Raw genomic sequence first — 27,732 nt, forward strand, 5'->3', positions numbered from 1 at the left:
AATCCGGACTCGATATCTTATCAGTTATACATAGATTACGTTTCTTGAAATCTAAAATATTGTTACAGACAGTACTAGCATTGTTGGAAAATATTCCATTTATTGTTCAGGAGTATATACTACTGTATATGATCACCATGTGTCACTTACATTGACACTTCAAACGCATGCCTACTTTTATTTTTTTGGCAACAAAAGCAGAAGTTCAACTTACCACAGTTCTCATTTCTTCTAATGTTTTTACCATCCAACTAATGTTGAAGAAATTCCCTTCATTAAATCCCCAGTTTGCCTGAAAGATAAAATATCTTTAGTGGAGTACTGTAAAGTCAGAAATTATTACATACATTTATTATTGCGATTTTTGAAGAATGAACAAAAATGCGAGATTTATTATTGCGATTTCAGGAAAATCTGTATACACTTATATGTATCAGATATCAGAATGCGAGTTCTTATTATTGCGATTATCACCCAGTCGCATTATTTGCATTAATTAAAACCTCGCAATAATTTCTGAATTTACAGTGACTGCAGGTAAAAATGATTAAAAACTAAATTATTTTAAATTAATAACTCACAATCAAAAGCTGTTTGTCATAATTTGAACAAATTTTAGCAATGATTGACATAATTAAACCTTCTACAATGTATTGATAATTGCAACAAACAAAGTGAACTAAAAAAGCAGCACAAATACACGGCCAAAGATGGGAGGAAATCTTTTCACAACTTTTTATTTGGAGATGCACAATGGCAATAGGTGTGCTAATTTTCTGTGAAGTTTTAAGGATCTGCCTTGAAAACTAGGAGAAGATTCTATCAAATTGTAACTGTCTGAAAAAGTTCCTAAGAAACTCAATTGCTCACCTAGCAAAAATACAGCAATTTGATCTACTTATTTCAAATATAGGCTGCACTTCTGTAAATATAGACAATGCAATTCCCCATAGGAACTCCTTTTACGGCTAAAACTGTGCTACTTTTACTATGAAGTTTCGTAAAAAAAATATATCCTAGAATGGAAAGTTCATATGCACTGCCTTTTTTTTCAAAGGTCAAAACATAGGGCTGTGCGGCATATTTTCAACATTTATATGCCCCGAACTTCTAAGAGGTTTAACTTATACTAAAACTCTGTACTACCCCTCCCTTCACTTTGGGTCTTCCTCATAATTCAATTTGGACGCTATCCATGTGTATTTATACTGGTAACATTCCAAAGTTATGTCTCTACGAGATAAAACATAGAGATCATATCTGGGAACCAGTAGGTAAACGAAACAAAATATATATCTCCCCAAAAGAGGCCTGGTTTGTGAAACAGCTGTATTTACAAAGTGCAACCTATAAAGGGTTTCTATCATACTAGTATTCTTACTGATCTTTTATACCGATCATTTTTGTATTTATCTATTAACGTTTTCAAGATATAAGATAATTTATGAATTTTATTCTTATGTTCTATTTTTAGCCATGACAGCCATGTTTGTTGACCGACTTTGAAAAACACAGACTTCATACAAGATACCCTGTGGATCACTTACAAGAAGTTTGGCTGAAATTGGTTCAGAAGTTTCTGAGGAGATCTTTAAAAAAGTTTACAACAACGACTGACAACGACAACAGATGCCAAGTGATGGCAATAACTCCCTTGGCCCTTTACACCAGATGAGCTAAAATAAACAAGCATTTTGAGAGTATTGCATGGCAATACATAGTCCCCTACCTGGTAAAAATTCATTATACTGGAACAAAATGCTAACTTGTTCTATAACTTGTTATGATGTAAACAAAAAGAAAATATCAAGTCAATATCTTCAAGCATGACTAAAAACAGTGTGGAAAACTGATTATATGAGTGAATTTTTCAAGTCCAAAGACCATAACTCTGCACAAAATTATCAGACCGAAACAAAAATTTGAACTTGATCTGTTACTTGTCATGATAAAACTATATAACAATTATCAATCAATATCTTCAAGCATGATGAAAAAAAGTAAGGAAAACACTCTTACATTAGATGTGATTAATAGTTCTCTAAAATTAGATATGATGTAATACAATGTATATTTATTTTCAAGTTAAAATCAAATACAATTAATAGTTCCAAATATTTTTTCTTTCATTTGTCACAAACTAATATAGATTTGTAACTTATCTATAAAATGTCAACAACTTTTATCTATACACAATGTAATGTAACGAAATATATACCTTAATAAAAATAGATTATTATCTAATTAAAAGATTTCACTTCATAATTTTTTTTTTATGTATATAGCATTCAGAAAATTAGTTTATACAAAATAAAAAACACTTCAAACAATTAACCAAAGAATGTCTTTAAAAAAATGAGTTATCTCTCTTTGTACAGAAATATGGTTTAACATACAAAATGTAGTACTCTAACATTAGATATTGACCATGATAACTCTGGACTAAATCATCAGACCAGAACAAAATTCGAACTTGATCTATAACTTGTCATGATAAAACTATATACCAAATATCAAATCAATATCTTCAAGAACGAAGAAAAAAAGTGTGGAAAGCTGATTTGCCGGACTGATGGATGGACAGACGGGTGGACAGACAGACGGACGGAGTGCAAACCTAAAGTCCCCTTCGACTTTGTCGGTAGGGGACTAAAAACACCAAAAGTTGATGAAAATCATCATTTAAGGGTTATTACTCCTGAGAGGAGTTATGATAATTGTGTTCCATTTGCTTTTTTTGTACATTTTGTATTTCTTATCATTTTTGCCACTTTCAGTTTCTGCTCATCTAGTGTACTTTTTCAGGATAAAAGAGAGGCGAAAGATACCAGAAGGACATTCAAACTCATAAATAGAAAATAAACTGACAACGCCATGGCTAAAAAAGAAAAAGACAAACAGACAAACAATAGTACACAAAACACAACATAGAAAATTAAAGACTAAGCAACACGAACCCCTACAAAAACTGGGGGTGATCTCAGGTGCTCCAGAAGGGTAAGCAGATCCTGCTCCACATGTGGCACTTGTCGTGTTGCTCATGTTAGTACAAACCCGGTAAATAGTCTAATTCGGTAGGTAATGAACAACTACACAAAAATTAGCATTAAAGGATAAAACATTGTTTAAAGAGGCAGTTGTTGGTTTCAATCATAACAAGATGTTGTCAGATTGACAGCAAACCGGATTTTCCTGCATGAAAATGATATTTACAAATCTGGACTCCCAAACAGGATCAAGTAAAAAAAATAAATGAGTTATTGTAGGGTTCAGAAATGGAAAGGCCAAAATCAATCTAAGTATCACTTTTTGCTACTTAAAAGTCTACAACTCAACAACGATAAAAGCTAAAATCGTGAAAATCAAAGTTGACCTTCATTCAGTCACAGGAAACAACATATCTAAATTTGAAAAGATATTGTCAAAGCATTTTCAAGTTATTGCATGGACAAGGCTTGACCTTCATTTAGTCACAGGAAACAACATATGTAAATTGAAAAGATTTCGTCAAAGCGTTTTCAAGTTATTGCACAGATACTGTTTGGCAGCCGCTTTGCCTGCCACCCGTACATCACCAAATTAATAACTGATATTTTCCCTTGACAATCCGGTTAAAAAGAAGTTTTGTAGATCTTCCTTTGTTCATCATTTTGGCTGTTAGTGTTTCTGTATTTGTGCTTCTGAATTTGAGTTATTTGTCTGTTACATTTATCAATATATTGAAGAATGTCAACTCAGTCAATAGTTGCTTTACTGTTTGGCAGCCGCTTGCCCGCCACCCGTACATCACCAAATTAATAACTGATATTTTCCCTTGACAATCTGGTTAAATAGAACTTTTGTAGATCTTCCTTTGTTCATCATTTTGTCTGTTAGTGTTTCTGTATTTGTGCTTCTGAATTTGAGTTATTTGTCTGTTACATTTATCAACATAGTGAAGAATGTCAACTCAGTCAATAATTGCTGAAATATACTCAAATTATTACAAACATTTTATGATTGAAGAGTTGTCAATTTTATTGTATTTTTCAAGATTATTGACAAAAACATGAAAATTAGTAAAAAAAAAAATCGTCATTTCAGGGCAATACCTATTATAAGGATGTTTCTGATAATTTTGGTGGAAAGGGAAGTAGGTAGATCTTCCTATTATGAGCATTGTTGCCGTGACAGTTTTTTCCCCATATCTTTTGGGTTTCAGGATAATAGACAATAATCTTCAATATCAAGATAAAAAAATTATACCTGTTTAGCCATGAGAAACAATTCAAAAACTGCTTGCAATGCAACTTTGGTAAACTCTAATACTTGCTTATCAATCTGAAAATAAAGTAATAAAATAGCAGTCAATAATCCATTTTTACGACGTTTTTATCAAATTGTCAAAATATAAAAATCTCAGATTATATTACTCATTAAGACAATACATTAATCACTAAAGCAGTTGAAACTTCCAATCTGTATATTAAAAATGTTAGTAATATCTCTAGTTTTCTATGTAGTGTTTTATAGGAAAATAAGCACTCTGTCACTGTATTTTTTTAAGGCCACACAATAATCACAAAGCTAATTTCCTGTAAATATCAATGCAATGGAAGCTTTTTGGAAACAGTTAAAGTTGTTTTTCATACAAAATTCTTTGTTTAACTGCGGCTGGCAATGATGCACTGAGTATACTGTGGGAGGAAGCATGGGGTATATGAGAAAAATCAGTTTTGTGTCCAGATTAAAAGAAACAATAGAAATTACACTTTAGAGTTATAGAATTAATGAAAGACATAAATATTCTCCCCATTTTACATCAAATTTTGCACATATTTCTTCTAATAATGTGTAAAATCATATGCAAAATCAGAATTACCTCCCTTTGACATAGTGTATTTTTTTAAGCAGTGTTCCCCATGTTAAGTTGCAGATCAAGTTGTAAATAAGCACTTTTCAAGTATTTTAACACTTGAATAATCTGATCGTATGCTTTCTGTATAACACTGAAGTCCTGTGCTCTTCCGATTGGTAGATAATGTTTGTAATAAATATTTTTTGATAGATGGATCAAGACTAGGGTTAAAAAAAAAAAATAAATGAATGCGTAATGCATTAAATTTTTTACAACTACAGGGTTGAAAAGTAATGGGGGTCAGAATAAGAATTTAGTGCCTATCTTACAGTGTTTGTAAACAAGGCCATGTGAATGGCCCAAAAATGCCGCATGACCCTATGTTTTTATTGTTGTAAAAGATGGGGCTACCTTTGTACTTTAATGAATGATATATGAAAGCTTCTGATTTCTAAAGGTAAACCAGGTACAAACGATTCAAGAAATAGATTTGCATTAAAGTCACTGGGAGAGTATTTACTGAATTTAGCCCTGTAGAGTGTAGACTGTTGTTTGTCTTTTCATCTGATTTTGTATTTTGTCATGATTTTGTCAGTTTCTCTTCAAATATAAATTTTGATTGTCCCTTTGGTATTTCCCGCCTTTATTTCATATGAACAAACTGACACCATTTTATAGGATGTGGTGGCCATTTTGAATTAAATAACAGTGTTCCATTATCCACGGGGCCTCGGTGGCAGAGTGGTCTAAGTAGTCGAACTACTGAATCACTAGCCTGTCAACACTGAGATTGTGAGTTAGAATCCGCACATGGAAGGTGCACTAGACTCCAATCTTTATTGACTAGGATTGTCAGTTTTCCTACCGAAGGTCGGTGGTTTACCTCGGGCAATCCAGCTTCCTCCACCATTAAAAACTGACTGCCCCGAAACAGCACAATAGTGCTGAAAGTGGTGTTAAACTCCAATCAATCAAACATTCATCAATTATCCACACCAATGCACATATTTTATGTCAAAGAACACTACCAACAAAATTTCAGGTACTGTCGTGCTATGCATCCCCCTAATGGTTAACCAAAGTATTGGAAAAAAGGAAGTAGGCGACTGACAGATTCGAAAAGCACTCTCACCTTAAAACTAGTCACAGCCAAGCTACAAGATCATTTGTTCGGTAGTACTGGAGAAATGTGACAAAATTTTTAAATGCATTCAAGGCATTGGAAATCAGGTAGAATGTGTCCATCAGACCTGAATAAAATGCTCCGCAATTGGATTGTGATTAAATATTTGACACAGCATAGGTTTCTGACACAGAATAAATGTGGTCAAAGAACTGAAAAATTTGATATTGGACTTTTACCTATTATGGTCCAATATCCAAAATCTAAATACGCGGTTAGATTCAGCATATCCAAGTACACAAAGAATTTATCTATTAATGGACAATATTATCTAAGTTTTAAAAGGGGTTTGCTTCATCAAAAAAAAAAAAAATATATATATATAAATTCTTCAAAAAATTTACAAAAAAAATGAAAAAAAAAAACAATTTACAAAATATCATTCATTATTACTACAATGTTTTCTAAAAATCTATTAAACTATAATTATTTTTTGAAATATCTAATAAGGAACAGTAAATTTCAAACTATATTTATACATGATTTCTAAAATTAGAATTTGATGCTATATCTATTTTTAACTATGAATCTACTAACAATTTCTATTAATTGTGCAATACAAACTCTGAATTTGGATTGTGATTAAATATTTGACATAGCATAGGTTTCTGACACAGAATGAATGTTGTCTAAAGAACTTAAAAATTTAAAATTGGACATTTACCCATCATGGTCCAATATCCAACTTTGGACCTCAATATGAACCAATTTGATAAAGGGGTCCAAAATACAAAATCTTAATACACAATTAGATTCAGCATATCAAAGAACCACATAAATTCAATTTTGGTTGAAATCAAACAAAGTTTAATTTTGCATACCTGTCAACCTATGACAATGAAAATGCAGGTGATGACCTGCATAGAAGAATGAAATCTCAGGTCGTAACGTGTACAAACTTTTTCGAGCTGAATTTTAGTATTTAGGGGACATTTTTCTTATAATTTATATCAAAGTTTCCAAAACATGTCCACATGGTTAAGTAATTTAAAATTGTACATTCTATTATTTCATTGCACTTGGAGGCCATTGATAGATTTGTGTTACATTGCCTTTATTCCTGTTCATATTCAGTCCCTGACATACAATGGGCCAATTTGTGTTTTCTTTGCATACATTTGTGCAGCTTTTAAACAGTGGAACATATCTAACTACTGGAAGTGTTTAACGACCTTGACTGGCACGGTGCCCGAAGGCGTTTTGGTGAGCGTTTAAATATTTTTGCAGTCGGACAGGAACAGTTGGAATTCGCCATTTTGGTAAGCGGCCATCTTGGATTTGGTGAGTTGTTTTGGTTTTGTTTGTTGACTATTTTGTTGTTTACTTCACAACGGCTGCTTTCAGAGCCAGGTTGGTCAGCTTGGCAGCCCGCTAACCACGATGATGGAGTACTGGTCGATGAGTCTCGGACATAGTAATAACGATGACAGGAAGCATTATCAGGACCAAAGTCGTGAGACAGTGAAATGGCGGTCCATCATCTAACACCTAGGATACAGCCCTCGGACGTCACTCAGCATACCACTCCCCCATCCATAATGGGTTTTGGAGTGTATGTTGACACGGGTATTAGCCATACATAGTCTGTACAGCGTTGGATTGGTTTCTGTCATCGAAAGTAGTAAGTCGTTGATCCATCTAACAGTAAACCCTCATCGAAGATAGCTGGTAAAGGAGAGCTGACCCAGCACGTCCGTTCAGTTGTAATGACTGAGACGTGACTGAATGAGATGGATTGTGATGTGGAACATATCAGAGATGGAAATTAGAGTATAATAAAATAAGGTTAAACAATTAAAGAAGGTATAGATGAAAAAAGCAATTTTAAAATTTTTTATTTTTTAATTGTTCCAAGGTAGAACAATAAATAAAAGTATTATTCTGATATGTTTTTGCATTCAATTCATTTTAGATTTAATCTTTTTACAAAAAAAAACAACATAAGTTTAAGGAGTATATTGTGAATTAAAAAAAAAAGGGGAGAAGTAACTCAAATTGTTTTTAAAACAACTTTGAAATACACAAATTATTTACGACCTAAAGCTAAGGTAATTGGTGTTAATTAACAGTGTGTTTGACACCAAAGCTGTCAAGTGAAGCCATGCACTGAAATGGGTCACTTGAGTTGAGTTTACACAAGCTAGTTGAACTTCTTGTCCAGGAAGAATTACGAATTTGCCAGTATTTTAAAGAAATCAGTTTATATCTAATCAGTCTGAAGGCTTAGGAATCCAGGTGAAAACGGGTTATTTGGTAACCCGGCGGGTGTTCCGGGTGACCCCTCAGAATTGTGAAAATCTCGGGTCACACCAGCAGGATCCGGGTCAGTTGACAGGTATGATTTTGTACCCCGATTTTGACCAACTTGAAAACTGGGCCCAAAATCAAAAATCTAAATACATGTTTAGATTCAGCATATCAAACAAGAATGTGTCCATAGTACGGGGATGCCCCACTAGCACTATCATTTTCTATGTTCAGTGGACTGTGAAATTGGGGTCAAAACTCTAATTTGGTATTAAAATTAGAAAGATCATATAATAGGAAACATGTGTACTAAGTTTCAAGTTGATTGGACTTCAACTTCATCAAAAACTACCTTGACCAAAATCTTTAACCTGAAGCGGGACAGATGGACGAATGGACGTACAGACAGAAAAACATAATGCCCTCTACTATCGTAGGTGGGGCATAAAAATCCTTGAATTCAATTTTTGTGAGGTTATTGCTGAAAACATGAAAATCCTAGTTTTTTGGCCCCTAATACCTAAACCGTTAGGAAAAGAACCCCCAAAATCAATTCAAAGCTTCCTTTTGTGGTATGGAACCTTGTGGTACAATTTCAAAGAGATCCATACACTTATACTCAAGTTATTGTCTGGAAACCAAATGTCTTCAGAGCTAGGACAACGATGCTGACAATGTCATAACATTATACGACCGCAAAAATTTTTCGGTCATATAAAAATGTGACAGAAATATATGTTGGACAAATGGATGAATGGAAAATAGAGATGAATGCAATACAACAAAATTAGGGTTCTTTTAAACTTCTTCATAAATATCTAACAAAATATGTAGGCTAGAGATTGCTTACAGTGCAATATTTACTGTAAAGATAATTTTCAAATTTGTCCAAGACATTGATGATGTAAATCTTTGATATAAATATATAAAAATCTGACAAGAGATGTAAGCTTGAGAACGATTACAATGTAATTTTCCATAGAATTTACTTTTCTAAGGGACATAACTACTTTAAAAATATTTGATCAATGCCTATTTTTCTCACTCATCCAAGACATTGCTGATATAAACCTTTGATATAAATTTCATTAAAATCCAACAAAAATGTAAGAATACAAGAATATAAACCTTCAATATAATTTTTTTTTAAACTGATAAGAAATGAACCTGCCAGAGTGCTTTCAAGATGTCCACTGCAAAATTTTAGGTGACCACAATATATTTTGTTTCAGTGCACTAAAATGTAACAAGGGCGCACACCCTGAAATGTCTAATGATCATGGTTGATTTTATGTACATACACCACATATAGTTGACCTACTGCTTATAGTATCTGAGAAACAGACCTAATCACGTAACTTTAACCTTAATCACTGATCCATGAAATGAGGTCGAGGTCAGGTGAACCCTGTCAGACGGCCATGTGGACTTTGCAAGGAACCCATATACCAAATATAGTTATTCTATTTCTTATAATAAGTGAGAAATTCACATGACAAAAGTTTTACTTTAGAATGAATGTTCACTGTAAAAAAAAACTAAGTATATCTATCAGTAAAATTCAGAATTTATTTTACTCTTGATACTGTAATTGGTATGAGACATTTGGTCATAAAATAGCTTCTGTCAAAATTTCCTAAATTTCCATGAAGGTTTGATCTGATGACTGAAAAAATTTAACCTTAGACTGAATCTAAATGGTGACTGTAAAAAACCTGACTGTATCTAAATTGAGTGACTGTAAAATACAGAAAATAGGAAAATATTTTTTTTCAAAATTTTGCTGTGGATACCTTCATTGGTAAAAAAAAAAAAAAAAGCTTCTGTCAAAATTTAATAAAATTCCATAAAGGTTTGACAAAGTAATTGATATCTAATTGATGCAACCGCTGATGCCGACACCTCCAACAACAACAGAATTTAGGATCACTATGTCTCGCTTTTGTGTCATAAACAACCAACACCAGTCCCCCCTAAAAAAAGCTAAACAAAAAACAACAACACATGGTCCAACTAGCCAGGCACAACATTGTTAAACCAGTTTACATGCACAAAACCCCCTTTTTTTCCCTATCTAGACTACAAAAGATTATCTTACTCACAATAAATAACCCTATAAAGCTATGGTTTGTAGTGCTCATAAAATGAAGCATATGTATGAAATACAAATATTTTAATATTGTACTTATATGTAATATAAGTACTGTTTATACAAACAGCCTTTCCAGCTTACACTTAATAATTAATGTGATAATAAAGATGCTGACATTCTGGATACATTTAATTAACATACACAGACCACTTGTTATATCTTGAGGTTAATTTCCCTGGCATTTGACACTTTGAAGTTACAACTGGAATCTCACTAGGAGGCCCTATAATCTTTTCTTAATCAGATACATGTCATAAATAGTCACTGTTGGTGAGGAAATGCAGATAATGATACCAGATCTTATAAAAATTAATTACACAACAATTAGTATATTATCTGAAGGTCAGTGAGGTCAGTCTCCTCCCACTGTATGATTGATGTACCCTATCTGTGTGTAAGGCCATATGCATGGTCTTTGTATAATCAGTTTCTTGGTTCATAGCAGTCTTGACTAGTTGATATAGTTTTACAGTGCTATTATTTAATTTACCGCCCACCATCCACCTTCCTAACACCTTCAATAATGTTTCATGACAAGGGAAACATCTCAGCTTTTACTAGTGATATATATTTTATTTTATTAATTTTAATTCCTTGATGGAATTTTATCACTGGTTATTTCTAAAATTTCATTCATCCCCAAGCATTTCGGGGACAAATTTTATCAAATTTATTCCAGCGCCAGTTTGATAGACCCCTGCTACTCTACTAGCACATGGGCTATCCTCATGCAGACCTTGCACACCCCGGCTGCAGATGAGACGTCTAGTCTCATCACCTAAAAGTGGAGAACCCTCGCTTCACATTCCCCGGCTGGCGTATTGTCGGGCAGGCAGGTTCTTCCTCACACTGGAGGTTGCAAGCTGACTTGCTCAGGCAGGAACTTAAAATTGTCTTGTATGCTGAGTGTTTCCCTAGGGCCAAAACCAGATTGATTAATTTTTTTTTATAATAAAATTATTATTCATTCTAAAATATCTTTCTGCTTTAAGCCAGTATGATTTTGCTAAGACTATGTTTTTGGTTTACACACAGATACCCCTTATGTTACATTTGGTATTGTTTTTCAGAGCTGGTATTTGCTCAATTACATAGATGAGATCTGGACTTTAATAATTGAGATTTGCTCTATTAGGAGAGTTTTACTTTAATTAAGTGTGGATTGTCAGGACTTGCTCATCAATACACACAAAACATAATTCTACCTGAAAAATTACATCTGTTAAAATATAGGTTGATGGGATCATAAACATTTCATTTTATCAATGTAAGGCTTGCATATTGATACCTTGATCTTTGGAAAAGATAAATAATAATATATCTCAAGAAATTTAGTAAGCCTGCCACTGGTGACTTGGAATGTTTTGATCACTGACACTAGAGGCATACACAAGGAGTATTTGCAGACCACTCTAACAACTTCACATGAATTCAAGACAACCTCATACTAAAAGTACAGAAACAATATTTCACTTTATGAGACTCAATAAATATACAACATTAGACTGGAGAAAAAATAAAAATATGAGACTACAGAAAAGAATAACAATATGAGACAACAGAATACAAATTTGGTTGTTTGTATAAAGTACAGAGTAAAATGAAAACTTGACTGTGTTGAAAATTGTACTAGGGTTGATGCTTTCAAGATTCTTATGCAAGGTGCAAATATAATTTTATTAACTACATGTAGTTATAAACATACAATGTAAAACATGAACTTAACCAAACGAAGTAGTTTAAATTTTATTGAGTGGCTGAGCAGCATGTTTTTGATGTTTGTCAACAAAAAAGGACAGTTTTTGGTTAAATCTTGATATATGTTGGCTGACTTTTTGTACAAAATATATAGTCCTAAACAGTGCAAATTATATCACACGAGTTCATGCCTTTGTCAATTTCTTTATTCCAGTCATGTTTTTTATACAAATGTGTGCCACAGTTCTTGCGCTTTGGATATCATTCACAGTCAAAATTTCCTGACAAAAAGTCATTGTTTAAATAAAAAAAAAAAGTTTTCTAATCACTGAAATTTGTGACATACAAAAATTTGCGTTCTTTGAAACCGCTCATTACTCGTAACCCCAATATTTCAGACCCTTCTCGTAATATCTCTCTTCTCAGAAGATAAGGAAGTTATATGATACAGCAGGAGAATATATCAACTTTATTATTTGGTGAAATTTCTGGAAGAAATATGAAAACCAAATTTTGCAACAGAAAGTTTTGTATGAAACTAAATTATTAGCGCAGTTACCTGTAACAGAAATAAACAAAATCCAAAAATTGTAAAGGTTTTCAAATAAAAAAATCAGGGCAGGACGATTTCGGAGAGGAGGGCGGGGATGAAAATCTACCTAATGTTACTATTATAGATACTAAATGTTTTCAGTGAAAGATGTGGAAATACATGTAGATTTTCTGTATTGCTCCTTATATGTGGCAACCTAATGGAGGCTTTCACTTAAGACAGTTATATATAAGTTTATACAAAATATAAAAATAATAAGATGTGGAATTAAAGAACCTTTGTGAGCACACTCACATACCCCACGCCCCCAAAATCTCACCAGATTCCTAAGTTCAATAACTCATAACTCTACAAAAGTCAACTGATAAAAATTTTCTTATGGATATGCACATTTACATATTATGTCCTCATTAACTACAAAGTTTCATGAAATTCTGTTGTGTGGTTTCAGAGGAGTTGCGATGACAAACTGTTGCAGTAGTATATTGAGGCCAATAAGTTCAAAGGGGCATAACTCCTAGAAAAAAAAATGAATCATAATTTCCTGTCGATATGCACATCTACATAGTATGTCCTTATTATCTAGTTTCATGAAATTCTGTTGTGTGGTTTCAGAGGAGTTGCGATGACAAGAACAGGACTGATGGATGGACAGACTGACAGACAGGTCAAAAACATTATACCCTCCGCAACTTCGTTGCGTGGGGTATACTAATTGCTGCTGAGCGAACTATTTATAAATCAAAAAGACAAAGATGGTAACCATTACCAGTCAGTTACCGCTTAAAAATGAGCAAAATATGTGCTGTATTATGTATCTTATAGTAAGCAATACAAAGCTCTTGTATGACAAAATGTGAAAAACAACAGCCAGGGAATTATGAGTTCCTGGCTTGAGACAGCATGGACATGCCACATGAAGAAGGTGATAGCTTTTTTTATAATATGTGATAACTCGACCCTCCCATATCTGGGACAATGATGTAACAACACAACACAAACTAACTCATCCGATTGGTACTTGACACAAAATGAATAACAATAATAAAAATGCAAAGACACAGCTTTTAATTCTATTTCACCTATGGCGCCATGGAATTATTTCTTAAAGTCCTATGAAACTTCAAATTTAAAAAAAAAGATGAAAATGTTTTCTATTATAAATATTATAAATATTATCAAAATCTTCAAAAAAAGTACTATTATTGAATTATTGTCGTCACATATTCTAATTCGCCAATATTTTCCTGTATCACAGTGACCTTAACTACTTTACCTCTCGTTAGAACCTCTGCCACTGCACAGGGCAAGTGGGAGACGAAAACCATGATAAAAGATTGTAAATACACATGCAATGGAAAGTAAATAGTAATAACTGATTCTCAAAGAACAAATTGAATACACCAAATCATTAAACTACTGTCAAGGAAAAGATTAATTAACAAATGGGAACGCATTGAAAAGATGAAAAAAAATATCACGACTCTAACAATTAACTTATTTTTTACGTGCTCCACGTGCTTTGTGTTGATTTTTCATCACTGTTACGATCAGTTAATCTTCAGCAACAAACTGGAAAGTTAATTAGCTTGCGATTAACAATCACTGAATCGATTGTTATTTGTAGATAATACGTTATAGATTCGTAATAAATGTAAAAATCATGCATACAGGACTTAGTTTAGTATATATGCATGCATTGGTTCAATAATTTTGATAACATTAAAAATACAGGAAACTTGTTTCATATGACTTTTGATAATGTTTATTTGTTTTGAATAAATAGTGTCTTTTAGACAGAATACAGATTAAAGCTTAATATTGTCTAAAAACCAATGGATTCCTGAACAATGCCTGAATTATAGATAAAAATCATCTAAATGGTATCTTTCTAAAAAATGTCTGAGCCAAAGCTGACCATGATCTGAACTCTTCTGAACAATGCCTGAACTATAGCTGAAAATCTGCTGAACCCTTCCTGAAAAAGGCGAGCTTAAGCTGAAAATGGTCTGAACCCTTCCTGAATTATAGCTAAACACCTAACAATGGCTGATTATAGTATTCAAATTGGCTGAACAGTGGCTGATTCTTTCAAATATTTACTGAACATTTGCTTAAATATACTTCTGTTTGTTGAACATTTTAGAAAGAAATGCTAGAAACTTTCTGAATAATTGCTACTGAACAGTCTTGTTGAATTTTTTCTGAAAATTTGCTGCAAACTTGCTAGAACGTGACAAATTCAGCCTTTTTTTTTTAAAGAAAAAGGTCTTTTAAAAAGTAAAACAAGAGTGCACACACTGAAATGTCTCACCTTCTTTACTAACCATTGATTTTATGTTGATAGTCCTAAATATAAAGCTTTGCTACAAGTAACACATAAACTTAACATGATCCAAGAAAATGAGGTCAAGGTCAGATAAACCAAACGAGAAACACATGTACACCTTACAATCATTCAATAAACCAAACATAGTTGACCTATTGCTTATAGTTTCTAAGAAACAGTCTTAACCAAGAAAACTTAACATTGACCAATGAACCATGAAAATGAGGTCAAGGTCAGATGAACCATGCCAGGCAGACATGTACACCTTACAATCAATTTATGCATTAAATATAGTTGACCTATTGCTTATAGTATCTAAGAAACAGTCTTAACCATGAAAACTTAACATTGACCAATGAACCATGAAAATGAAGTCAAGGTCAGATGATACCTGCCAGACAGACATATACACCTTACAATCCTTCCATACAACAAATATAGTTGATCTATTGCTTATAGTTGAAGAAAAACAGACCAAAACACAAAAACTTAACACTGAGAAATGAACCGTGAAAATGAGGTCAAGGTCAAATAAAACCTGCGAGACTGACATGTACATCATAAAATATTTCCATACACCAAATATAGTTGACCTATTGCATATAGTAGTAGAAAAAAAGACCAAAACTCAAAAACTTAACTTTGACCACTGAACCATGAAAATGAGGTCAAGGTCAGATGACACCTACCAGTTGGACATGTACACCTTACAATTATTCCATATACCAAATATAGTAGACCTACTGCTTATAGTATCTGATATATGGACTTGACCACGAAAACTTAACCTTGTTCACTGATCCATGAAATGAGGTCGAGGTCAAATGAAAATTGTCTGACGGGCATGAGGACCTTGCAAGGTACGCACATACTAAATATAGTTATCCTTTTACTCATAATAAGAAAGAAATTAACATTACAAAAAATGTTGACTTTTTTTCAAGTTGTCACTGAACCATTAAAATGAGGTCAAGGACAATGGACATATGACAGACGGAAACTTCGTAACATAAGGCATCTATATACAAAGTATGAAGCATCCAGGTCTTCTAGCTTCTAAAATATAAAGCTTTTAAGAAGTTAGCTAATGGCGCCACCGTAGCCGCCGCCGGATCACTATCCCTATGTCGAGCTTTCTGCGACAAAAGTCGCAGGCTCGACAACAACAAAATTACCGAACTCCAAGGAAAATTCAAAACGGAAAGTCCCTTAACAATTGGCAAAATCAAAAGCTCAAACACATCAAACAACTGTCATATTCCTGACTTGGTACATGCATTTCCTTATGTAGAAAATAGTGAATTAAACCTGGTTTTAAAGCTAGCTAAACCTCTCACTTGTATGACAGTCGCATAAAATTCCATTATATTTGACAACAATGTGTGAACAAAACAAACAAGACAAAATAGGTAAAAATGTCAAAAATAGGGGTACAGCAGTCAACATTGTGTTATAATCTCAACCACTATAAAAACAAACAAATATGTCAACAAAGAAAAACAAAATGGCATATAGACAAAGCACACACGCAAAAATTAAACACAAGAATACAAAAAATGACTACAGCACAACAACACAGTGGCGGGATGTACAAGTACAGAGCCACGCCTAAAGGATATTACCAAAAATGGACCAAACAGTAAACGTTAATAATTTACAATAATTTAATTTTGGATGTAACACGTCTTCTGATTGGCTGACGTTGTTTTGTTTATCAGCTCATAGACATAATTTTGTCATGTGACCTTGACATCATCAACGTTTTTTCATGATTTACTCTGGTTTAAAATGGAATTAAGAATTAAATTATAAGAAATGACTGTAATATTTTTTCTGTCTATTCGAAATAACATTAAAAATGTGGTGCACACTTTAAATAACCCGCTACGAGGGTTATTCCGTGTGCACCACATTTTTGATGTTATTTCTTCATAGACAGAAAAAATATTACAGTCATTCCTTAAATAACAAATAAAGAACACTATAACATGTTATTAAGATGATAAACAACGTCAGTACCTAGAATCTATACTTGGTATCTTCCGATGAACTTTTTTAGAAAAAGGACGAGACGTTCTATGAAATAACCCTGGTTCATCAACTTTCTGCTCAGACACTGGTGACGTTTTACAAAGTCTGAGTAGCAGCTGCAAGCTCTTGAATACCGAATGAGTTGGGAAATGTATATTCCATATGCAGGTGAAGTTGGGGGAAATTGATAATTTTGAAATTAAAATCTTCTCGTTTGTCATAGATTCTGGGACTGAAATGACCGCTTATGTCAAATTCGAGGTATAAGTCTAAAAATGAGGTGGAGGAAGCCGTGTCTGTTGTTTCTTTAATTTCTAGTTCTGGAGGATATATTAATGGAACCCAATCAGAAAATTTTGGATTGTTTATGGAAAGAACATCATCAATATATCTGAATGTGAAATTCAATGATCTGGCTTCTTTGATCTTCTTGTTTATGACAAGTGTCTGAAGGAACTCTGACTCATATGAAAATAAGAAGAGGTCGGCAAGGAGAGGCGCACAATTCGTTCCCATAGGAATGCAGACAATTTGTTGAAAAAGTCTACCTCCAAATTCAACAAATATGTTGTCAACAAGCATTCTGACAGTATTGCATGGCAATACATAGTCCCCTACTGGTTAAGAATTCATTGTACTGGAACAAAATGCTAACTTGATCTATAACTTGTCATGGTGTAAATTATATAACAAATATCAAGTCAATATCTTCAAGCATGACGAAAAAAAGTGTGGAAAACTGATTATTTGAGTGAATTTTCTAAGTCCAAGGACCATAACTCTGCACAAAATCATCAGACCGGGACAAAATTCGAATTTGATCTGTAACTTGTCATGATAAAACTATATACCAATCATTAAATCAATATCTTTAAGCATGACAAAAAAAAGTGTGGAAAACTGATTATTTGAGTGAATTTTCTAAGTCCGAACGACCGACCGAACGACCAGACAGACAGACAGACAGACAGACAGACAGACAGACAGACAGACAGACAGACAGACAGACAGACAGACAGACAGACAGACAGACAGACAGACAGACAGACAGACAGACAGACAGACAGACACAAAACAAAATATGCCGTATGGTATCCCAAAGTAATAAATTTATAGCATATGCTACCATTTTTATATTGAGAGGTTCAGTAAATTTCAGCTATGTGAAAATGTTTTGTTAAATCATTACTGAAAACTTGCTGGAACGTGCCAAATTCAGCCATTTTAAGAAAAGGGTCTATTAATTGGGTTCAGTAAATTCCGGCATCATATTCAGGAAAAAATCAGAAAAATAATTTCATGAGGGTAAAATGCATTTTTGCACATGGATTGAGAGGGGACATATTTATGTTTTTAAGTCTTTAAAAAGAGATACTTAATGGTTTAATACAGGTTTGGTTTTACTATTAGGAACCTTTTAGCATTTTTAAATTACTATTGTTTAAAAGCGTATTTACTATGATTCACTTGTCATAGATAATTGACTTTTTGCGTACAACGATTTTATGACTTTCTTGGCTATTTCATTATTTCCTTGAAGTTTGACACCTCTGTATCCTTAAATTACCAAGATAATTAGCAGATCAAGTGACTTTTACATAAATGAAGTGACAAACTATTGTTTCATAGTTGCTGAACAATCTTGAACAGTAAACTAAGTTTTTCAAAAAAGAACTAAAAAGCATGGAATTAGAATACAGGTGAAAACAGCTCTGATACTGAAATCCTGGGTTTTTTGACAACCCGTGCAGGTCATTTACAAATCTGGAGTGAGATGGTAAATTCACGGGTCAAAACCGCTAAATACAGGTCAGTTGACGCTGAGGTATGGAATTGGTACATGAAAGATTCTTGAAATATTCTCAATAAGTTCATTAAATTTAAATGAACAATATAATAAACTAAAAGTGAACAAACAATGCTCATCAATTTATTCAGGAAATAACAGTTCATAAAGACAATAATTCACATATTCATCAGAACTTTCCCTGAGAGAAATTCATGAAATATTCATAAACATTTTCAAGGGGATATCTTAAAAAAAATATCTATTTCTAGTAGTTGCGACCTGAAACTTTTAACTATTAATTCCAAAACCAATAGGCTTTCTCTTCTTCCATATATACTTCATTAGTATTTATATAAAGTATCATTGTAATTAAGCAATTTCATCTAGTAAGCATTTCTTTGGACAGACAAAGGGATGACCATCATGCTCCTGACTTTTTTTTCTTAAGCAGATATATTGCTGTTTTCAAGAGGTGCCAAAAGTCTTGGGTATATTTCAGTTTATTTATTAACCTTAAATAAAACAAAGTATTCTGTATTCTATTATATAATATACCTCTCTATCACTATCACTGGGTGCTGCCATTTTTTCAGGAACTTCAGGGGTACATATCAAGACTTTCAAAAGATCGAACACAGGTCTTCCCCTGAAATGAAGAAATATCTTGTGCGAATGAGTTCATAGGTGTTCAAATAAAACTATAAATTACAAAAAGTTATTCACAAAATCTTTACGCCTTTAAAATCTAGACAATTAACTAAAGATCAATTATGTCAAGTTTTGTTTAAATTCACTCTTAAGCTTCAAAGATGAAGGTATTTGCGACAAGTATACAAATAAGGTGCAAAAAAATAATGATTTAATAGTGTTATACTACTCTAAAAAGTATTAGCCTCCCAAAAAAGCTTTAGCAAACATTAAATATGAACAGAAGCGCATTTATAACTAAAGCATTATTGCAAGTTCTAGTATAAGTTAAGGTTGGGGCCGTCTTTTGCTACGAAAATTTAACATAGCCCATTCAAACTATATGCAAAATAAAAAAAAATAAAAATGTTTTGATGGTTTTAATTTTATACTAGATTTTGTGAATTTTCATTGTGTACTTACCCTAAATTCAGAAATTTTTTCATTGATTTTCTAATCGCGAAAAAATTCGTCTAGATAGGACACATTTTTTTAACTAGGTACCCCAAGGATGATTGTGGCCAAGTTTTGTTTTATTTGGCCCAGAAGTTTCAGAGACACACGCTCTGTACATTGGTGGAAGTTATTTTTTTTTAGCTCGTCTAAAATCTTAAAAATCATCTAAACAGTTTCACTACTTCGGAGGATGTGTGATATCGAACTTTAATGTAACGTATATGGTTATTCAAAATTTTAAACATAACAATTCATTGACTAGTTACCATTAATATCAATGTTTACACCTGGTACTATTAAATATGCAGAGAAAGCAAGCCATCTGACCACCAGAGCAAGAATCTACAAAAAGATTTATTAAGTCATCAAAAACTTCTACAGCTTCTTCAAAATCTCCATCTATTAATGGGGTTCAATTTCATAGAGATCCATACACTTATTTATTCAAGTTATTGTCTGGAAACAAAATGTGTCCAGATGATTGTGGACATAAAAATATAATAACTCATAAATGGGTTCTGAAAATTTCACAGTAGATAGACCTCTACATGTTTTTACCCCTATGTTCTATTTTTAACAACAGCTCCATGTTTGTTGATGGATCAAACTAAATTCCTAAGGAATATTCTGGTAAAGTTTGGTAATATTAACAAATCTTCTTTGCCAGTATTCTGACTAAAAGTCACTTAATTTTTATTAAAAATACCTTTCTGCCTTTAATGTTTGTATCCTCGCAGGAATTATCTCAGATTCTCTGAACATTAAGCTCATTATTTCCGTTAGCAAGATAGTTAGCCTGTAAAAAAGGGAAGGTTATCATTATTTTGTAGCAAAGAACATTTATAATATTGTTAATATTCTTTAAGTTGACAATTAGGTTTACTTAAAAATTACGGAGTATTATTACATAATGATTTCTGTAAAACAGAGGCTGAAAATACCAAGGGGACATTTAAAACTTATAAGTCGTAGAGAAAATGACAAGGCCATAACAACAAAAAAAGAAAGATGATGAAACCATAAACAAATCTACTAAATACTACAAAGAAAACTAAAGACTGAGCAATAAAAACCTGACGAAAAACTAAGATGATCTCAGATGATTCGGACAGCTAAGCAGTTCCTGCTCCACTAGTAGCACCCATTATGTTTCTCATAGGTAAGTACAAATTTTGGTGATAAATCTCATTGGGTGATGCCACAACCATATCAGTTAACTTATGATTCCATGTTTTTCACAAACAAACTGGACAGATTTTGGTCTATATCAATGCGATTTATTTATGAGATATTTATAATTTTTTTTAAATTTTCTCTTTGGACCAAAAAGAATACATTCACTTTTACAAAAGTAGAGCGAAAGGTTATTATCTATACTACATAATTCAAGTTCTTTACAGTTTTTTTAGAGAAATTAAAGAACCTTAGTGAGCGCGCTCACATACCCCATGTCCCAACATTGTCACTGGAGAAATAAAATAACTGTAAGAAAAAAAAATTGAATCATAATTTCCTGTCGATATGCACATCTACATAGTATGTCCTTATTATCTACAAAGTTTCATGAAATTCTGTTGTGTGGTTTCAGAGGAGTTGCGATGACAAACTGTTGCAGAGGTATATTGAAGCAAATAAGTTCAAAGGGGCGTAACTCCTAGAAAAAAAATTGAATCATAATTTCCTGTCGATATGCACATCTACCTAGTATGTCCTTATTATCTACAAAGTTTCATGAAATTCTGTTGAGTGGTTTCAGAGGAGTTGTGATGACAAACTGTTGCAGAGGTATATTGAAGTAAATAAGTTCAAAGGGGCGTAACTCCTAGAAAAATAATTGAATCGTAATTTCCTGTCGATATGCACATCTACGTAGTATGTCCTTATTATCTGAAAAGGTTTCATGAAATTCTGTTGTGTGGTTTGAGAGGAGTTGCGATGACAAAAGGTTGCAGTAGTATATTGGGCAAATAAGTTCAAAGGGGCTTAACTCTTGGAAAAAAAATTGAATCGTAATTTCCTGTCGATATGCACATCTACGTAGTATGTCCTTATCATCTACAAAGTTTCATGAAATTTTGTTGTGTGGTTTCAGAGGAGTTGAGATGACAAACTGTTGCAGTAGTACATTAAAGTAAATAAGTTCAAAGGGGGGTAACTCCTAGAAAAAAAATTGAATCGTAATTTCCTGTCGATATGCACAACTACATAGTATGTCCTTATTATCTAAAAAGGTTTCGTGAAATTCTGTTGTGTGGTTTGAGAGGAGTTGCGATGACAAGAAACAGGACTGACGGACTGACGGACTGACAGAAGAACGGACGGGTCAAAAACATTATACCCTCCGCAACTCGTTGCGTGGGGTATAATAATTTCATGATTTTTATGGGAAAACATTATAGTATAGTATCATCTGCATAAAAAAGGGTTTAACGTCTGAGTTAATTCTAATGGACATGTTGTTGACATAACGAAGAAAAAAAGGGTCCTAGAATACATACTTCCCTGTGATAGATAAATAAGATGTGGCATAAATGCCAATGAGACAAAATAACATTGGATTAAAGACTTAACTGCCTGCAGGGTGCAGAGAATGTTTTTGAAACATTTAGTGAGAATGATCTTTTATGATTAGTGTTGTCAAGGATTAACGGGTTAACAGGTTAACTGTTAGAAGGACTGAATATCGAAATACCAAAAACGCTAACCAGTTAACCGGACCTTTTTTCAATTTTAATAGATTCAATATAAATGTGTCTTGAAATCATTAATAAATTTTGGTGAATTTTAAGATGATCGTCGTGGTAATTAATTTGACAGTTCAATTGTCCAGTATATTGATTGCTATTGTTAACCTTGAACACATTCTAATTTTACAAAATTAATTAGCACAAAGACAACTTGTCGAGCTCGGGGCAAGATCTAAAAGCATACATGTATTTTGAACAGTTGTAAGCTGATTACATTTTACGATTTACTTCATTATTTCATTTTTGATTTTATATAGCGTAGACCTACATGTAAATATGCCACCTCCATCGTCCAGGGTTTTTGTCATACTTTAAACAAAATGCCGACTTTAAAATGGTGAAATGCAAATCATGTGAATGGAATTAATCTATATTCAGTGTTACGAGTAACATGCTTAATCATCTCAAATTGAAACACTCCACAATATTTCCGAGACACCAGCGAAAATGAAACAATCAATGGTTTCAGACATTGTCAATTCGACGAGATTGAGAAGATTTTCATCTTCTCAATCTGGAGTTACTAGTATTACAACTTCATTTTAGATACGGTAGAATTGTATGATTAAAAGTAAAACTTCACCAGGAATGCTCAAAGCCAAGCCTTATAATGCCCAAGGATAAACTTCAATTTATCGAATCATAAAAACGTACATTTGTAGGGTACTATAGATATGGCCTTTAGTCATTGACTAAACTACCGGTTAACCGGTTAATCGGTCGAAAGATTATCCGAGTAGCTGGTTAGGCAAAACTGTTTGATTTGACAACACTAATTATGATAAACAACAAAACAATTGATTGATTGATTGGTTTGTAACACCACTTTCACTATTGTGCTATTTCGTGGTGGCTAGTTTTTATTGGTGAAGGAATAAAATTGAGAATGGAAACGGGGAATGTGTCAAAGAGACAACAACCCGATCAAAGAGCAGAAAACAGGCCAAGGTGTATGGAGGGAACCAGAACCAGAGTTGACCTATGCGTATAGTATGTAAGAAGAGGACCTAACTACTGAAAACTAAACATTGACCAATTAACCATGAAAATGATGTCAAGGACAAATGAAACCTTCCAGACAGACATGTACACCTTACAATTATTCCATACACCAAATATAGTTGACCTATTGCTTAAAGTATTAGAAAACAGAGCAAAACACAAAAACTTAACATTGACCAATGAACCATAAAAATGAAGGCAAGGCCACATGAAACCTGCCAGACTGACATGTACACTTTACAATCATTCCATACACCTGCTTACAGTATCTGAGAAACGGACCTAATCATGTAACTTTAACCTTGATCACTGATCCATGAAATGAGGTCAAGGTCAGGTGAACCCTGACTGACAGACTGTTGGAAGTAACGCATACACGTAACGTTCTCGCTGCCACTATTCATTGTAACGTCACCTAAGTGTGACGTATTGACATCAGAGTTTGAATAGAGATCCATACATGCTAGACGCCTTTGTTATTGTTAGCCTATAGTTGCCCGATTTACCCACTTAACGATATTGGTGCCGTGACCAAGATGAATTTGAAGCTGAAATCGATATGTGCAGGACATAGAAGCGCCGTTTCAAGAATATTTAAGAAATTCGACGAAATTCAGGAGAGCGGAACAAAACTTGTTGATTCCGATGAACTTTCCAACATTTTAGACACTTTGAAAAGGAAACAAGAATTGTTAAGGAAATTAGACGAAGATATTATTCAGGATTTGGATCAAGAGGACATTGAAACAGAAATCGTTGACTCAGATGAGTACTCATTTAATTTAGAAACAAAAGTACGTCAAATAGCCAAATTTATCACAGTACAAATATCAACGCTAAATACAAATGCCACAAGCTTTACAAACTCTAGAAACGACGTTCCGCCTTCATATCCTAGTACTAATAATACTTCAAGCACAGAAAATCAGCACAATACATATTTCCGTTCAGATTTTCGCTCATATTCCTCAATTGCTAGCGAGTAATATAAGCTCCCTAAACAAAATCTACCAACTTTGGATGGCGACATTCTACAATGGCAGTCCTTTTGGGACTCGTATGATGCAGCCGTACATACAAACCCAACACCAAATAACGTCCAGAGGTTCAATTACTTGAAGTCATTGTTACACGATGAAGCTTTCCAAACCGTAAATGGTTTTGCACTTACAAACTCAAATTATGAAAGAGCAGTTTCGTTGCTACAACAAAGGTATGGACAAGTTCACAAAATCACGCAAAAGTACATGAACACATTACTTGAAATACCGTCACCCAAGAATACCCTACAGAGCTTACGCAATTATTACTACAAAATTGAAACATATGTACGTGGGTTAGAATCCCTTGGTCAGACAGAGGATACCTATGGCTCATTATTGGTCCCTATCATATTGAAAAAGTTACCGGGAGACGTACGCATAAATCTTACAAGACACCATGGTTCAACTAGTTGGCAATAAAATGAACTACGACAAATAATATTTCACGAACTCAACATTATGGAGGAAGGCAATTCCGCTGATCTGACGGAAACTCATACCGCTACAGCAGCATTTCACACCAATGCAAAGGTACGTACAAAACCAGTCAACAGACAAATGAACATAAAGTCATGCATATTTTGTAATGATTCACACGCCCCCGTTAACTGCACTAAGATAATTGAACACAAAGCAAGGATTTCTATCGTTAAAAGGGATCGTTTATGTTTTAATTGTCTTGGACATCACAATGTAGCTGATTGCAAATCATACCAAAGTTGCAGGAAATGTAAAAAACGGCATCAGTGACGAGGTACAACAAGTAACGCTAATGTAAATATAAGCACAATTCAGGAAACACAACACGACGCGAAGGAAACGGGCACAGTTCTTCACTCACAGGCACAGACCAATGTACTACTAAAAACTGCCGTAGCGCAAGTAAGTTCAGGCATTCAATGTACTAACGCAAACATATCATTTGACGAGGGTGCACAGAGGTCCTTCATCACAGAAAAATTAGCTACAGAGCTGAATTTGGCCAAAACCGAACAGGAGCCCGTAAACTTGTCAGGATTTGGTGACACAAATGAGAGACATCTAAACACTGGTACCATTTACCTACTTACAGATACCAGAAAATTACCCATCAACGTTTTGATTGTACCAGAAATAGCTGTACCAATGAAGACCTATGTACATAAGACAACCCATTTAAAGTATTTGTATGGCTTGAAATTAGCCCATCCTGTCTCACATGACCCTATGTTTGAAGTTTCTCTATTGATTTGAGTCGATTATTATTGGTCGATTGTCGAGGATAGAATAGTGCGAGGAGCAAGACCTACTGCCGTCAAGTCGAAAATCGGGTACCTTCTGTCCATCCCCATCAATGGATTCACCGTTAATCCAGATCATACACATATGTCAATGATGACAATGATGAACTTATTAGGAGGTCAAAAAGTTGAAGAGCTTAACTTGGAGAAGTTTAACGAAATTGAAGCTACTGGTATAGAGAGTACTGACAATGTAAAATTCAAAGATGTATATGAGGATAATTGTATTAGTTACCATGGAAACAGATATGCTGCTAAGCGACATTGGAATGAGGAACACCCTACGTTATTAGACAACAGAAGTATTGCACAACTTTGAACCGAAAATGTCATAAAGCGTTTTAGGCGTGAACCTAAACTTTTGCAGAAATACGGAAAAATTATAAAGGAACAAGAAAAACATGGACTAGCACGGGTTAAATATAAATTGTGAAAAGTTAAAGTTAATATGCGTTTACTATATGGACATTTGATCAAATAACCATGGACTGTTAAATATTATTACATAGAGACTTTAAAGTTTTAATTTATTTTCTCAGAACTTTTATCATTTAATTTCTGATCACTTTTACTTATTGTAAAGTAATTCGCCCCCAGTATGTTGGAATTAACGCATAAACATAACGTTCTCGCTGCCGCTATTCATTGTAACGTCACCTAAGAGTGATGTATTGACATCAGAGTTTGAATAGAGATCCATACATGCTAGACGCCTTTGTTATTGTTAGCCTTATAGTTGCCTGATTTACCCACTAAACGATGCAGACATGTAGACATTGCAAGAAACCCATATACCAAATATAGTCATCCTATAACTAATAAGTGAGAAATTCACATAACAAAAAAACTAAAAAAGCAGTCACTGAACCATGAAAATTAGGTGGAGGACAACAGATATATGACAGACTGACTTTGTTACATAAGGTATCTGTATACAAGGTATGAAGCATCCAGGTCTACTACTATCTGAAATATATAGTGTAAAACAAATAGTTTAACCTCCACTTCATGTTGAAAATAAGTTGATGTTTTGATTTCCACAACTCTATCATGACTATTGCCTGAATATTCATACTAAGTGTTTTACTGACATTAAATCCTTTAATAAATTTATATTCAACCCATCATATTTAGTTTCCTTGATATGTAGACTTTTTTCGATCTGGAGAGTTGACAATTTCCATATAAACTTCAGGTTTGGCAATAATTCTTCAGAAAGAAGGACTAATAGTCAAGTGAAAAACATATATACCGGTACTCAAAATTATTTTGAGCATTAGGTTATCATCGAAATAAAACTTTCTTATCATATTAGTTACATGCTTACCTTTCTGAGTTGATTGTTTATCCGGGTCACAATCTTTATACTTCTGCCTTAAAACCTCATAGTTAATTAGCAGTCATTATTTTCTATTAACACTCACCAAAAGATTTTTTTTTTGTTATACATTATGAATTCATCATTAATGATAAAATAAAGTGCACAGGGGACTAAGTTTACAGTGGGAAATCTAGTGACAAAATATTACCTCCCCCTGTAAACGCTGAAAACTAGATCTTTTCAATGTTTGTCCCATTTAAGCAATGACGCTATCAATTATAAATTCACGAGAAAACACTCCGGTAAATAGTAAAAATAGAAATAAGTTGAAATAAAAAAAAAATTTCATTTAATGTTATCATTTCCCTCCTTAAATA

General features: G+C 33.4%; 1 protein-coding gene across 2 annotated transcripts in view; it reads right to left on the minus strand.

Annotated features, from left to right (window-relative positions):
• LOC127701968 (uncharacterized protein C12orf56-like) overlaps positions 1 to 27,732 on the minus strand; it is a 166,502-nt gene that overhangs the window by 38,895 nt on the left and 99,875 nt on the right. For both annotated transcript variants that reach the window (XM_052205951.1, XM_052205946.1), the window contains exons 8-11: positions 20,669 to 20,758; positions 19,375 to 19,465; positions 4,246 to 4,320; positions 215 to 292 (exon numbers count right to left, since the gene is read on the minus strand). In XM_052205951.1, the coding sequence (XP_052061911.1) occupies positions 215 to 292; positions 4,246 to 4,320; positions 19,375 to 19,465; positions 20,669 to 20,758 (334 nt within the window). The remainder of the gene's footprint in view (positions 1 to 214; positions 293 to 4,245; positions 4,321 to 19,374; positions 19,466 to 20,668; positions 20,759 to 27,732) is intronic.

Source organism: Mytilus californianus, unplaced genomic scaffold (genome assembly GCF_021869535.1).
Source record: "Mytilus californianus isolate M0D057914Y unplaced genomic scaffold, xbMytCali1.0.p SCAF_1, whole genome shotgun sequence".
Taxonomy (NCBI): Eukaryota; Metazoa; Mollusca; class Bivalvia; order Mytilida; family Mytilidae; genus Mytilus; species Mytilus californianus.